Source organism: Eleutherodactylus coqui, chromosome 1 (assembly GCF_035609145.1).
Source record: "Eleutherodactylus coqui strain aEleCoq1 chromosome 1, aEleCoq1.hap1, whole genome shotgun sequence".
Classification (NCBI taxonomy): domain Eukaryota; kingdom Metazoa; phylum Chordata; class Amphibia; order Anura; family Eleutherodactylidae; genus Eleutherodactylus; species Eleutherodactylus coqui.
In genome coordinates this window covers 276,333,787-276,350,218 of record NC_089837.1, presented here as the reverse complement: position 1 = coordinate 276,350,218, position 16,432 = coordinate 276,333,787, and the positions used below count along the sequence as shown (strand labels likewise).

Here is a 16,432-nt window from a genome sequence, read left to right as displayed (position 1 = left end):
GTGTGGCATGGGGGCAGCTGAAGGGAGCGCAGTGACACTTTTGTGTGTGCAACAGACGCTGGGTCGTGTGGGGCGGTTGGGCAGCATGTTACCCAGGAGAAGTGGCAACGGAGTGTCATGCAGGCAGTGATTGTGCTTTGTTGGAGGTAGTGTGGTGCTTAGCTAAGGTATGCTTTGCTAATGAGGGTTTTTCAGAAGTAAAAATTGTTGGGGGGGCACTCTTGCCGCTATTGCGGCTTAATAGTGGGACCTGGGAACTTGAGATGCAGCCCAACATGTAGCCCCTCACCTGCCCTATCCGTTTCTGTGTCGTTCCCATCACTTTCTCAAAATTTCCCAGATTTTCACAAATGAAAACCTTAGCGGAGCATAGGTCCCATACAAAAATGCTCGGGTCGCCCATTGACTTCAATGGGGTTCGTTACTCGAAACGAACCCTCGAGCATCGCAGGAAGCTCGACTCGAGTAACGAGCACCCGAGCATTTTGGTGCTCGCTTATCTCTAATAATCACTCAAAATTTGTTCAAATAAACAGACGTTCACAAGAATCGTTATGTCTAAATGCAAAGCCATCGTGGACTATTAGTTTGCCACTGTGTTTTAGACTTTATTCACACAGGCATATATCGGCTGCCGTTTTCACTTCCGGCCGATATGCACTACCATCTGGATGCATCAGATTTCAATGTATCAGATCAGACGGGCGATTTTCCACCCCTTTTACACTAGCCAGGAAAGATGGTTCAGGAAGTATTTTTCCCAGCTGAAATACGGCCGCTTCCATAGACTCCTATGACAAAATCTTTTGCCAAGATTTTTGGGGAGCTTAAAATATCAGTCCTACCCTGAAAATAAGGCCTATTTGCATTTAAAAAATAAGCAATACATCACCTAACAGCCACTGTCACCTCCACCGCATGTCTTCTTTTGAAGCTCCGGCAGACTTGCTTGTAGTTTCATCCAGCACTTCCTGGTCAGAGGTTCAAAATCCCCACCTCCAAGAAGCGCTGGCTGTGATCACTGCAGTGCTCGATGAACCAATCACAGCCATTCAATGGGATGTGAAATCATCGCAAATAGTGGCTGTATAGAGCGTGCCACAATTTCGTATTCTCGCAATGTAACAGGCTAGAAAACATGGCTAATGTGAAAGAACCCATTGGAAAGCATGGGCTTCACATGCATGCGATTTGTAGCACTGTCACATTGCGAGAAAATTGTGCGATTTTTGTCACCCGTGTGAAACTGCCTTATCAACTTTACTGTCAATTTTTCCTGAAATTGGCTATGTAATGCTTTGCTGAGCCAGTTAGCAATCCACGTTTTCAGTTTCAGTCTGATATTTTTGATTTGTTTGCTGCACTTTAAGCAGCTTCTGCTTGTTCACCTCAAGCAGTACTCATTCTTTACTTTCTGTGGTGTACTCTGCCAGGGCCTGGATCTGGTATAAGTATTATTATGCTTATAGTTGTTTTCATTAATATGGTGGCTTATTGCCTTTTATGGATATCTATGGGCGCATTCACATCAGTATTCTGGGGTTCTGTCTTCCTGCTCTGTTCAGGATAACCCCTTTTAAGGCCAATTTCACGCAAGTGTGTAGTAATAAGTCACATTCCTGCAGTCATGAAACAGAATCAAATCTAGCAATATTACATTCTTGTGAAATTAGCCTCAGGGCCCATTCACATGGCTGTTTTCCCATCTGTGTGCTGTCTTTGTATTTCGGCCTATTTGGCTGTAATGGTTCATTGTAGCCTATTGGGTTATTCACATGTGCAAGTTTTCACAAAGATGAGAATAGGACATGCAATGTGCACTGTCCATGCAGATCAGGTAGCACACAGTGGGTGTCTGTATGCTGCCGATGCACGTTGCGCCTGAGAATTTTGGGCACAACTCGCACACTGTCATTTGAATGCAGCCTCAGGGTGCATTCCCACGAACGTATATCGGCTCGGTTTTCACGCCGAGCCGATATAAGTTGTCCTCATCTGCAGGGGGGGGGGGGAGAATGCAAGAGCCAGGAGCAGGAACTGAGCTCCCGCCCCCTCTCTGCCTCCTCTCCGCCCCTCTGCACTATTTGCAATGGGGAGAGGCGGGACGAGAGCGGGGCTAATTCTCAGAACTTAGCACTTCCCCCATCCCGCCTCCTTCCATTGCAAATAGTGCAGAGGGGCGGAGAGGGGGCGGGAACTCAGTTCCTACTCCTGGCTCTTCCATGTCCCCCCCCCCCCCCCTGCAGATGAGAACGACGTATATCGGCTCGGCGTGAAGACCGAGCCGATATACGTTCGTGTGAATGCAGCCTTAAAGGGGTTTTCATACTACTTAAAATCACTCTGTACTTCCTGGTTGCTGCTGAACAGGACATGTGACTGCAGTAGTCAATCACTGGCCACAACAGTGACCTTCTGTATGTAGAGATTGGCTGCAGAGGTCAGATATCCTAGTCAGCAGCAACTAGGGAGTACAGAGTGGTTGTGAAGCAATTTTATGTAGTGCTCCCTGTATCCTTTAGGCCACTCTCACACATGGGCTTGTAAAAACACTGTTTTCAGCACAGTTATAAACGCAGCCAAGCAAGCTGATAATGCCAGAACTGAAAAAAATGCAGCTGAAAATGCAGTCAAATTGTGGTAACCACATTTTACTTCATTTTCAAAAACGCTAAAAACGCACCCCTTTCATTTAGTTGGGGCCAAGCATTGCATTTTATAATGCAAAAAGCATGAAAATAGAACAGACAGCGCTTGAAAAATGCAGCGTTAAAAAAGCTGTTTTAGTGCTTCTCTGAGAAGTCGCATTGAAATCAATGGTGTTGACTGAAAGCGCAGCGTTAAACGCAGAAAAAAAACGCATTTACACTGCAAAGATGATTGCTCAAATAATGACTTTTGAGTGATCATTTTGCATAAACTACTACTTGGCACTAATGCCTATTAGTATCAAGTAGTACCCTGTGAGCCACTGGGAGCTATAACCAGGAAACAGACCTCCCGCTGTTTCCTGATTACTTTCGCTTTGATCTGCCATGGGGCTGACAGCTGAGAATAGCTGATACAATGCAATTAACTGTAATCAGCTCTCCCTGAGCAGAGCACAGTGTGCGGACCGTCTTATCCTGCCGAACAAAGGTTTTCAAGCTGAACTGAAAACTGTAGTTCGGCAGAAAACTGAAAGATGGGCACATTTACACACAATGATTATCGATCGAAAGATGGCTTTTGAGCGATAATCGTTGTGTCTAAATGGGCCTTTACTTTCTCATGTAGGGAAAAACATAATGAAAGAAAAACTATATAGCTAGCCTCACACAGTGCTTTATTGTGAACAAATTTAACTACTGTTGGAGGAAATAATGTGTAGGCCAATTGGAATTCAACACATTTTATATGGAAAGTTTATGTGGGATTTAATCTTCAAGGCATGCTAAACCTAAAAAATGCGCATTCAAAATTCCTGCAGACTGACAAATAGTATGCACGTGGTTTCTTTATTTTTATTATTCATTTCTAGGTTTGAATGCTATGGTTATTACACTTTCCTTGGCATGTTTATTTTACGTGACAATTGTTCTTGGGAACAGGTTTAAAACAGATCCATCATGTGAATATGCTGCCTTATTCTAGGACAGCATGTTATAGGCACAGATCCAATGAACTATTATACCAAATAACAGGGGTTGCACTGAGAAATAATGGGGCCCCATAGAAAACTCAGAATTGGGCCCCTCAAAAAATGTATATTAGTGGCAGCAAATCTATAATGCGGTAGGTTTAGATACAGAGGCTCAGCTCTAGGATACTTCAGAAAAATGCAGTCACTATATACTAGACAGATACCAGTTCCACACAGCAATAGTGATTACAATGCAATAACCTCCAGTGATCTCAGGTGGCATCTTGCTCTGATTAGCAATGTTTGTTTTCATTATTGTTTATCTGAGCCTTGATGACCATGAAGAAATTTTCCACCAATGACTGATTTCTGCACACTCTTATCATCCTACCAATGTCCTCAGTGAACCTCTCGCCCTACTGCCCCCAGTATAGTAACTCCCCCCCCCCCCCCCCCCCAGTACTTGTGTCCTCTCCATCCCCCCCCCCCCCCTGGCCCCCAATAGTACTGGAGTTGCCTTTCTATGGTCACACAAGGCAATAGAATCCATTTTCTATGGCACCTCATGGCACTAGAGTCCCCCCCTCCCTTCCCCATAGTTCTCCCTTCCCCATAGTTCTCCCTTCCCCATAGTTCTCCCTTCCCCATAGTTCTCCCTTCCCCATAGTTCTCCCTTCCCCATAGTCCTCCCTTCCCCATAGTCCTCCCTTTGTGGTTGGTCCACCTAAAGCACTGCTGTCCCCTTTCCGTGCCCCCCCCCCCCACACACACACACCTCTGTAGCTCCTCCTAAGCACTGAATGTCTCAGCACAAGCCTCACTTGCCTTCTATCTGCTCTGGATGCTGCTGTACTGCCTCTCAGGCTGCTTTTTCCCTCTTGTTCCTGCTCTCAGTGTAGTAATGATGAGCGAGGGAAGAAGAGCAACCTGCACTGACTGACAGCAGCATCTAAAGCAAATAGAATTTAATTGACACTTGTGCTGCTCGAACATGAAGAGGAAGGCGAGTCAACGGTGGGACAGGGGGGCCCCTGTCTCACTGTCTTCATATCTGTTGTGTGGTGTGCCTACATTGGCAGCATAGCACTGCCAAATGACAATAGTGTGCCAATTAGTTAATAGCCAATAAGAAAGAATTCAGTGGACTCAGTAGGGCGGAAGAAAGGGCCAGGGCTAAACGGCGATGCAGCCTCTCCCAGTCAAACCCAAAGGATAGAAGAGGGCGAACAACCCACTCCAGATTGTTACTGCCCGTCCCGCCTTAGAAGAAAAGGTGGCACATCCGGATCATATATATTTGCATGTGGCCCGACAGCGAAAAGCCCCCCGTTTTGGTGCCAAGGGTCCGCATCCCCTATCCATTGGGTAGGCAATGTCATAGGGGTAGGCTGCTGGAGCTGGAGAGCCGCTATTTCCGTCAACAAGGGCGCAAGAGGTAAGTATGCGCTGGCGACTTCTCCCTTCTTTCCCTCCCTTGCCTTTCTTTCCCCGTGTCTCGCTGTTGCGCGCAGTTCGTGGCATTACCAGCGGCGGTGTCGCTTTTTGCACAGGGTAGACATTATGCGCAGGCGCACCTTTATTTAGCGTGGAGACCCGCAGCGCTGTGCAGTTAGCGGGGGAATGCCTGGACAAGAGATACAGCTGCTGGGGAGCCCCGAAGTCTCTCCCTCTGTTCCCCTGTGGGGGAAGGGGGGTGAAGCACAGCTTACCTGGCGGTGGTATCGGGCGGCATGGTCCAGCGTCCAGGGCACGGTCCTCCGGAAGTGGACGTGGTTTACGCGCAGATGTATCCCCGGCGTGGCATCTCGGCAGTGGTATAGCGGCAGGTTCACTTCGGGCTCCCAGCCTGGGGCACTCCTGGTGGCGGCAGGGGCTCAATAGCAGGGGCCCCAGCGCTGCCAACCGGGCGCAGCAGCGGGGCGGCATCCTGAGCGTTTCCATCGGAAGGCGGGGTCTGTGGCTCTAACAAACAGACACGCCCTCAGTGTCACGTGGGGGCGTGGCTTTGTGGCATCGAGCACGGCAGCACAGCTGCTCTCTTGGGACGCTGTGGAGGGGGCGTGCTTATCCCTCCTGCCGGCAGTTTGGCATAGCAGTGGATAGTTTCAGTTTTGCCCGGTTGAAATTGTAGCACCATGTCCGACCCCAGAGTTCTGGAGGCTGGACCAGGGATAGCAAGAGTGACGCACTTTGCTTGCTCACGCTGTAATCTAAAGTTCGCATGCGGACAGGCTGAGCCTTTTTGTAAGGATTGTTCCCCTGCTAAACAAGTGACAGTACAAGCCAAACCCCCCCTGTTCAGCCCTCATTTATGGCTGAGTCGGAGTGGGCCCGCTCCTTGTCCCTTGCGGTGTCTGACTTCACCCGGGCATCTGGTGCGATTTTAGAGAAACTGGCACAGGACACATCCGTTTCACATTAGAGGAAATAGAGATGGCTCACATCCCGGCCATCGACGGAAACGGGGCAGGCCCTAGGACTCACGGCGGCCCTCCCGGTCACCATCCTCGTCGCTTTTGCACTCCTCTGGTACAAGGTCGCGGCGGTCGTCAGCAGAAGAGGACTGTTCGGAGGAGGAGTGGTCAGAATCCTCCTTGGACTCTGTCATAGAGGAGGATCAGGTCCCTAGATTTTCAGCAATGGTGGAGAGCTTAGTGGTAGCAGTGCGTGATACGTTTCAGCTCACTGAGCAGGAGCCACAGGCATCTCGGATGTCGTTTTCTTTTAGGCAGCCCAGACACTCCCCGAGAACCTTTACTGCCCATGAGGACTTTGACAAGGTTCTGTCTAAAGAATGGAAGGTGGCGGATAAACATTTTTCCAAGTCAGGTTATTTAGACGGGAAGTACCCCTTTTCGCAAGAGTTGGTGGAAAAGTGGTGGGCCCCGCCGATAGTCGATCCAACAATCTCTCGCCTGGCTAAGCATACTGTGCTGGCCACGGCGAAGTCCTCCTCTCTCAGGGATCCCAAGGATCGAAAAATCGAGGCGTTGGCGAAAACAGTTTGAGGCGGCGGGGTCTGCTCTTAGACTTGTGTTTGCCTCTTCCTGGGTCAGTAAAGCTGTTACTGATGGGCAAAACAGTTACGAGAAGGAATCCTTGAAGGGGCATCACCAGGGGATTTGGCGGACATGGCACAGCAAATGGAACAAGCAGGCATGTTTCTCTGTGAAGCCTCTATGGATGCAGCCAAACTGGTGGCTCGTGTCTCCGCGGCATCCGTGACGACTCGCTGGAGCCTGTGGTTAAGGTCATGGGATGCGGATGCTTCCTCCAAGGGATCACTGATCAGTATGCCCTTTGTAGGATCCCGCCTTTTCGGCGCCAAGCTAGACGAGCTCATTTCAGAGGCTATGGGTGGAAAGAGCTCGCACTTGCCACAGAATGGTCCAAAGCGGTCATCTCCGCAGCAGAGACATTTTCGTTCCTTTCGCCAGACGAGTCCTCGTAGGATGGAAAGAAAGGGTCCTCAGGAGCAGGAACAAAGAAAAGGTCCTTCCTTTAAACCAAGGTCCTCTTGGCAGGGTTCCCAGCCTACAAAGAGTTCCAAAAGCAAGATCTCGGCATGAGGGACTGCCCCCAGCTGTTTCGGACAAGGTGGTGGTGGTGGGGGGGGGGTCGACTTCTCCAATTTACTCTCGATTTGCAGGGGGTGGCTGTGCGAGTTCCCCCCGATCAACATTTCACGGGGTTCTACTCCAATCTTTTTGTGGTCCCCAAAAAAGACTGATCTGTCCGTCCGGTTCTGGACCTAAAGAAGCTGAACAAGTTTTTGGCGTCATTTCCGCATGGAGTCAGTACAAGCGGTCATCGCATCCTTGGAAACAGGGGAGTTCCTCTCCTTGATAGATATCCAGGATGCATATTTACATATCCCCATTCGTCTGGCGCACCAGCGCTTCCTCCGGTTTATGGTACAGGGGGAGCATTTTCAGTTCATGGCGTTACCATTCGGGCTGGCAACGGCTCCCAGGGTGTTTACAAGGGTTTAGGCGACAGTAATGGCAATCTTGCATTCCAGGGGGGTCGTTGCCATGCTGTATCTGTACGACATCCTGGTAAAGGCCCCGACCCGGCGGAACAACCTGGACAGCCTGCAGATTGCCTTGGACACTCTAAGCAGGTTCGGTTGGCTGATCAATTACAAGAAGTCGTCTCTTGTGTCAGCACAGCGCATGGTGTACCTGGGGATGTGCTTCGACACGGTACAGGGTCGAGTGACTCTCCCAGAGGCAAAACGCCAGCTGCTTCAGAGTCAGGTACTATCCCTTCTATCACGGCGAACGGTGTCGATCCGGTACGCAATGAAGGTCTTGGGTCTAATGGTCTCGTCTTTCAAGGCGATTCCATTTGCCCAATTTCACTCCCACCCCTTGCAGTGGACGATACTGTCAAGGTGGGACAGATTGGCGCGATCCCTCGATCAGAGGATAAGGATTCCACCAGGGGTACAACAGTCACTCCAATGGTGGATGGACTCGCCACACATTCAGCAGGGCAGGTCGTTCCCGTACAGACGCCAGCATGACAGGCTGGGGATGCTCACTGGGGGATCTGGTGACACAGGGGACCTGGTCCAGGCAGGAATCCGGTCTCCCGATAAATGTATTGGAGCTGCGGGCGGTATTCCAGGCCTTGCAGCACTTTGCGTGTCGGCTGGAGGGAACTCCGGTGCGAATCCAGTCGGACAATGTGACCGCGGTGGTATACATAAACCATCAGGGCGGGACCCGCAGCAGGGGGGTCATGAAGGAAGTGGAAAGAATTCTGGCATGGGCCAAGGATAATCTTCCCGCGATATCAGCAGTCTTCATTCCCGGGGTCGAAAATTGGGTAGCAGACTTCCTCAGCAGGAAGGAGGTCGACCCAGGGGAGTGGGGGCTACATCCCGAGGTTTTTCAGGAAGTGTGCCAAAAATGGGGTCAGCCAGGCATCGATCTGATGGCGTCTCGCTTCAACCAGAAGCTTCCAACCTATCTCGCCAGGGCAAGGGACCCCAGAGCACTAGCAGCAGATGCGCTAACCATGGACGGGGTTTTGTTACCCCTATGCATTTCCACCAATTCCTCTCATTCCCCGGCTGCTCAGGAGAATCAGGAAGGAAGGGCTACCAGTGATTCTCATAGCCCCAGACTGGCCGCTAAGAACATGGTAGGCGGAGCTCATGGACCTGGTGGCAGACGCTCCCTTGCGGCTACCCCTGCGAAAAGATATCCTCTCTCAGGGTCCCCTCTACCACCCAAATTTGGCTACGCTACGTTTGACGGCGTGGCGGTTGAGACCGCGGTACTGAGAGCACGAGGTTTCTCAGACCCGGTTATCCAGACAATGATTAGGGCTAGGAAGCCGTCGTCATTGAAAGTATATCATCGGGTGTGGAAAGCGTTTTTTCGTTGGTGTGAGCAGAAGGGGGCACACCCGATGCATTTCTCGCTGGCTCACCTCCTGTTCTTTCTCCAAGACGGGTTGGACTTGGGGCTGAGCCTCAGCTCCCTTAAGGGACAGATTTCGGCCTTGTCAATTTTGTTTCAGCGACCATTGGCTTCGAGGTCAGTAGTGTGCACCTTTTTACAGGGAGTTGCTCATACAGCACCTCCATTTCGGTCTCCAGTGCCACCCTGGAACCTAAACCTGGTTCTGGATGCCCTGCAGATCCATCAGTTTGAACCATTAGCGGAGATACCGTGGCGGTTACTGTCCTGGAAGGTCACCTTCTTGGTGGTGGTTACCTCCCTTCGTAGGGATTCTGAGATTGTGGCGCTGTCAGCAAACCACCCTTTACGTTTTTTCACCAGGATAAGGTAGTATTGCAGCCGGTACGGTCTTTTCTTCCAAAGGTGGTGTCGACCTTCCACATTAATGAGGACATTGTACTGCCATCATTCTGCCCGAGGGCTGTTCATTCTAGGGAACCGGCTCTGCATACCTTAGTCCTAGTCCATGCCCTGAGGACGTATTTGGACCAGACTGCGTCTTTTCGGCGTTGGGATTCTCTGTTCGTGATACCAGATGGTCCGAGACATGGTCTTGCAGCATCAAAAGTGACGATTGCTCGCTGGATTCGTTCGGCGGTGGTGGAGGCCTACCGGGCTAAGGGTGAGACACCACCGTTTCAGGTGATGGCACACTCCGCCAGAGCAGTGGGTGCTTCATGGGCGGTCAATCATGGTGCCTCAGTTTCACAAATGTGTAAGGCAGCTACCTGGGCATCCCTGCACACCTTTTGTACGTTTTATCGCATACATACATTTGCGTCAGCCAACGCTTCGCTGAGTCAAAAAGTTTTACAGACGGCTGTAAACTGACCGCATGCGTTTTTGATTTATCTTGTACCCACCCTCGGGGACGGCTGTGGGACGTCCCACGGTCTTTGCTGTGTACCCCAATGACACGAGCGAGAAAAGAGGATTCTTTACTCACCGTAAAATCTTTCTCGTCTCGTCATTGGGGGACACAGCACCCACCCCTTTTTCATTTTATATGACACAGTTGGTGGTCCTGGTCGGGCTCCAGATTCTGTAAGTCACACATGGTGCTGCGCCTTTCGTTACAGTTATGATTTGTTGGTGTGTCATATTACTAAACTATTGTTGTCTCTCTGTTCCTGCATGGCTACTCCAACTGCTAGCATGACAAACTAATTAGCCTGGTGTCGGCAGGAGGGATATAGCCAGTGGGCAGAGCTAACACTTTTTGTGCTTAGTGTCGCCTCCTAGTGGCAGAAGTTATATCCCACGGTCTTTGCTGTGTCCCCCAATGCCGAGACGAGAAAGAGATTTTACGGTGAGTAAAAAAATCCTCTTTTTCCTTCTGCTTTGCTTATATGAATTCAAAAACTGTAGGGTCAAAATACACAGTACACCCCTAGATGAATTCATTAAGGGGTCTAGTTTTCAAAATGCGGTCATTTGCAGGGGTTCTCAATCATGTGCAATGGGGCCTGAAGCACTTTCAAGCAAAATGTCTGTTCTGAAAACCACCGGCTGCTCCTTTCAGTTTGGGCCCTGTTGCGCAGACATCAGATTAGGGCCATAACCGGTATGTTCTTGAACACAGGACAAAAAGGAGTATCCATTTTGGGGTGCAAATCCTCCTTTTCATGTGCACTATAGGAAAAAAAAGTCTTTAAAATAATATATTTGCAATAATATGAAATTTTATTTTTTCTTTTCAAAATTGCATTAACTACTGAAAAAAAACCTGTGGGGTCAAAATACTCATGACACCTCAATGAATTTATTAAGGGGTGTAGTTTTTAAAAAAAAATTGGGTCATTTGTGAGGCTATCTATCATTCTGACAGCTATGAGCCTTTGCAATCTTGGCTTGGTGTAGGAAAACAAAGTGTTTCTCAAAATGTTAAGTAATGATAAATCAAAAGTTTGTGCAGTATGTTTGCACATATTTGAGATATTACAGTTGAAAATGTGAATTTTTTTTTTCAAAATGTTCCTAATTTTGGCACTTTTAATAAATATACACAAATTCTATCGGTCTATTTTTACCACCTAAATGAAGTACAATATCTAGCAGAACAGTACTACATGAAAAAACTGTGTCAGAATCACTTGGATATGAAAAACGTTTACAAAGTTATTCTATGTTAAAGTGACACATGTAAGATTTCCAAAATTGGGCTCAGTCACTAAGGCGCAAACTGTCATAGTCACTAAAAGGGTAATGAATGGTGGCTGCTGTTGTATCTGCCTTTATACACTGCAACCATCAATTATGGTTGACACGGATGGGAGGAGGTGAAGTGTATTCTTCCCATGAATATGAGTCCACTGTATTCTTTCTTACCGGTATTAAGCAAACCAAACATTGTTGTGCCATTGGGTAGCATAGACCCTAACTTGTTAGGTGTCCTAGCTAATCTGCATCTTAAAGTAGTAAGGCTGTTTATCTATGGGTGTAGCGTTTACCCGCAGGAGAACTCTAAAGTGACCGCGATTTTCTGTGATGAACCTATCATTAATGATAGATTCATCACGGCCAAATCGCAGCATGCTGTGATTTTTAAACGAGATTAGAAAATCGCAGTGATTTTCCGCTCGTGTACATCGGGTTGCGCTTTCCATAGTTATCTTATGGAAAGCGTTCATTGCGTTACCCGTGTGCGGATTATCGCAGCGGATAACTCAATGATATATCGCCCGTGGACAGCAGGCCTTATCCAACTCTCCAAAAATGCTTTTGAAATCTGCCCAGGGTAGTAGGAAAACATTAAAGCATTCATGCTCTCCTCATCCAATCCAATTGGCCTGTGCCCAGACCTCCCTGATCTCCACTTTTTGCTGCAAGAATTATGTTATGTACATCAGGGACATGTTGCTGCTGCACCTAATCATTGGTGACCTTTGGCCGGTGATTAGCTGCAGCAGTCACATGTCCCTGCATGAGGACCACATCTCTGCTGCATCAGAAAGTAGAGAGCTCCGGGGAACCTAGCAGTTCCTCCTTTTATTTTTTTCAACTCTTGGATTTTTTAAAATACTTTATTTAAAAGGACTCTTAACTTATCAGCAAAGAGAATTCCAATGTTAAAAAAATCCTGCCTCATAGGAAGATCATACAACAAAAGGTGAATCCAAAATGGCACTATTAGTCAAAGAACAGAGATTTACTTCGAAGGAGGGGGATATGGTAAACACAGCAAGCTTCCTGTCTCTCCATCTGATAACTCTGATCAGCATCATTAGGAGGGGGCTTTTGTGTTTACCATATCCCTCTCCTTTGAAGCAAGTCTCCATGCCGTTTTGGATTCTCCTTTTGTTGTATGCTCTTTGCTCATAGGAAGGATTTTTTTGAAATTTGAAATTCTCTCTTCTGTTTTTCTGCTCCGGGGACCTTTTTTCTAAAGAGATCCTTGAAATCCATGCCGCTCTCTACTTATTAGTGGATGCCATTAGCATAGGAAGAGACCATCTAATAGCCTGTGAATGTCTCATCAATTTTGCAATATACTTGCATTATTTTTTGTTGTTTTTTTACCCTTGTAAAATCAAGTTTGAACTTGTGTACAACTAAAATAGGGTTAACCGTGAATAGTCAGCTCCCATTAAGCCATGTGTCCATTCAAACAATGGTGCAAGCACATAATTATACACATATACAGAATTGCTGCACACATTTTGTACATGCACACAACACACATAGCTCTGCAGCATACAGAACTCTGCTACTTACACACACAGCTTTGCAGAATTCACATACATGCATACAGCTCTGCCACATGCATAGAGACATACAGCTCTATTACATATATGCACATACACACAGCTGTCCTGCATGCGCTCAAACAGCGCTCATACAGCTCTGCTACATGCACACACTTGCAGCTGGCATGTTAAACACTTATTTTTATTTACACAAAAGGCCCATTTAGACCCAACGATTTTTGCTCACAAATCGCTCAAAGACGTCTTTTGAGCGAGAATCGTTGGGTCTAAATGCACGGACATCGTGCAGTTTTCGTGCATAGGTCATTCATCATTCAATTCTAACTTTCTTGAATTAAACAATGACCTCTTATCAGCGGTGCAGACTGTTTCACAGTCGGAAGCGCTGATAAGATTCTTACAGCCCGTGTCCTGCTGGTAGTTCACGTCGGCTGTAATCGCGGAGAACAATACAGCTGTTTGCTTATGCAGAACAATCGTATTGTTCACCGAGTGATGGCAACAGTGTCCTGCTCTGCCTGCATAGCTCTTTAGTAGCTATTATATAGACTGTGCAAAGATGATCGCTCAAAAATGTCACTCAAACTGTTTGAGCAACTTTTGAGCGATCATCTCAGTGTAAATGGGGTCATAATCCCCACATAGAAGTGTAGTAATACATGACCCCCCTCTAGCTGCTCCTGGTCACATGGTTATGACCTCATTTAGGGATTTGCTGCTACTGCAAACCTTTGCTCTTTGCTACGGTCTGCCCCTGTGTGTAGAAAAGAGCACCTGCACCCCAGGAGAGATATGTGAGTGATCTCCTGCTGTCACGTTCGTGCAGCACACGAGCACCATGCTCAGGGACGCAGGGTGATGTTCACAACTATTGAAGTTGCTAGATTTATGCACTGAAGAACAGTGCGCACCACAACTGAAGTACATAACCCAGATGTAAAGCCCATGCAGCACCAGAGTACTACACTCCGCATGGTGACAGAGGACGTACACACTGCAGGAAATAGCCGCACACCACGCTATGCTGAATGTTAGCACCACTCCAGGGAGAAGGAAGCCTGGCCCTAACCTAGCAGGGTCCCTGCCTAGAAGCGGAGTAATCACCTCAATAGAGGCGGCCCCTGGAGAGATGAACTGAACAGCAAAGCAAAACAGAAATACACTTGAAAATAAAAAAGCAGCAACTTATCTGGAATTAGAAAATTCACCCAGCACAATGGAGCAACACTCTCCACTGCTCCACTATGGAGCAGAACAGGCAGCACTGAGCAAAGGAAGGGATGAGAATATAAAGCCACGCCATACCTGAAAACTAGCACAGTAATTAGGGAAGCACACCTCCAACCTTCTCCCAGGCATGACTAATCAAACATGCATCATGCAGCAAACAAAGACAACACCAGCAGTCTCCGCACATGGTGCAATCACCCTTTTCCTGCATAACAAGGTGACAGGTCTTGGCCTGCGTTAAGGCCACCATGTCACAACGCTGTCGTGACCGACAAACTGTGACACCTGGAGGGGACTGATCAGGCAGGGAGAGGGCAGACTGAGCAGCTATGGTGGATCATTAAAGGGGTTCTGTCAGCAAAATAAAAAAATTATACTCACCTGCATCCTGCCCTGCATCACTTTACAGTCTAACCTGTGGAAACAGAAAAGTTAAAAAAACAAAGCATACTCACCTAATCCTGTTGTACTTGGTCCCTCCGTTGCCGCGTGAGGGGTCATCTCCTGCCGGCTCCTTCGCACGCACGTGCGCTCCTGCCGTTCTGGTCGCGTCTAACCTCTGCCGTCCACGGTGAGTTGATGGTGAGTACGCATGCGTGCCGGGAAGTCAGGTGCATGTGCACTCACCATCGACTCTCTGAGGACAGCAGAGGTTAGACGCGGCTAAGCCAATCAGTGGGCGACACATCACTTGTGACGCATCGACCACTGACCCGGGTGGCAGTACTTGCCATCTGGCAGTGGTCGGCGCAGGGGCAGAAGTTGACGGCTACCGGAGGGAGAGGAGAAGAGCACCAGCTTCCCCGTGACCAGCCCCATATGGCACAGGTATGTTTTTGGTTTTTTTTTCGTTTTTTTTTTTTTTTTCATGACTGAACCCTTTTAAGGTAGCAATTGGGGGGCCCTGGATCTATCGGACCCGCCTCCCTCTGGAAGATAAAGCGCAGATTTTATCTTACTGAAAACTGCCTCTTGTAGTCAGAAGAATCCGGTAAATTGGGCAGCACGTTCTCAGGAAATTATTTCACATGAATGGTGCTATTTAAACAGCAAATATTTTATTGGAATTACTGTTTTAGGTGAACTCCTTGAATTCTAACACCAGCTGGAAGATCAATCTATTCATGCAATACAAAGACTACATGGAAGATGTCCTGAAAGGAGTAAGTAAAAAAATGGACAAGCCTCTTTTTCTTTTATTCTTCACCACTCTTTTAGGAGCTACTCAATCTACTGTATAGTCACAATTATAGGCTATGTTACTTAAACTGTTTCTGTAGCTTGATCCTACAGTCATTTATTACTTCAGATCCCTTGCTTCTAACCCGAGGACAGCATGGTAGTGAATGAGAATGTGACTGCAAAAGCAGACAAACAGGGTTTGTTTCTATTCTGCAACCATGGATACAAATAAATCTGCCTAGCAGCTATAGATCCACAACACTAGCATATTTTATTTAATATTTACAGTGTTTCTTCATTTTTATTTTAGATGAATTGAAACAATTAAAATCATTGCAAATGTGTACATAGCCATTAAAGATAGGGGATAACTTGCTGATCAGTGGGGGTCTGATTGCTGAGCTAGGGATTGCAGCATGGCACATCCTGAAATGGGGCAGTGGAGAACATGCATGCGTGGCTCCACTGCATTCCCCTCAGTGGGACTGACAAAGATAGCTGAGTGCTTGAACTCTGCTATCTCCAATGGTCTGATTGATGCGATTGGAGCAAAAGCACACATGCACGTTCTCCTCTGCCCACACTTTGGAACTTCTGAGGTTGCAATCTTGGAATCTTGGGGGTCCCAGAGATTAAGCACACATCAATCAGCTAGTTATCCCGATCCAGATAGGGCATGACTTGCTATGGTGGGAATACTTCAATATGCGGTATAATATGCTGGTATTTTTTATTTTAAAACCTGCACTGTCATTTTAAAAGCATTTAAGTCAGTTTTATTGTAATGCAATGTTTTGCCTTTTTGGACCTTCACAATTTCATACTTAGGCCTCATGCACATGGGGCAAATTGAATTGCGGATCCCGTGCTTGTCAGCAGGTGCAGCCATCCACTGCTCAATGTACCCATTGACGTGTGTGTAGATTCCTCTCTCCACGCACACGAGCCGATTTTATTTGCAGCCGCTACATGCCGAAATAAAATCGCAGCATGCTCTATTTTCAGAGCAGATACACAGGGGCGGCTTCCAGTGAAGTCAATGGAAGCCATCCCTGCCACGGCACTTCCGCAATGAGTATTGCAGAAGTGTCGCGGATCCGCGTCATCGCCTAGGGAAATCTGTACTGCGCATGTGCACCAGAGCGCCAGTGGCACATCTACAGTACAGAAGAAGATTCATCTGACAGGTACGCAGGGTCGAAACAATGGGCGTTGCG

The 16,432-nt window shown here is 47.7% G+C and overlaps 1 protein-coding gene across 3 annotated transcripts in view; it reads left to right on the top strand.

The window, feature by feature from the left end:
• Positions 1-16,432, top strand: part of ITPR3 (inositol 1,4,5-trisphosphate receptor type 3) — a 665,728-nt gene that overhangs the window by 118,626 nt on the left and 530,670 nt on the right. For 2 of the 3 annotated variants that reach the window (XM_066609095.1, XM_066609083.1), the window contains exon 7: positions 15,113-15,196. The exons of the other annotated variant lie outside the window; for it this stretch is intronic. In XM_066609095.1, coding sequence (XP_066465192.1) covers positions 15,113-15,196 — 84 coding nt within the window. The remainder of the gene's footprint in view (positions 1-15,112; positions 15,197-16,432) is intronic. 3 annotated transcript variants of the gene reach the window in all.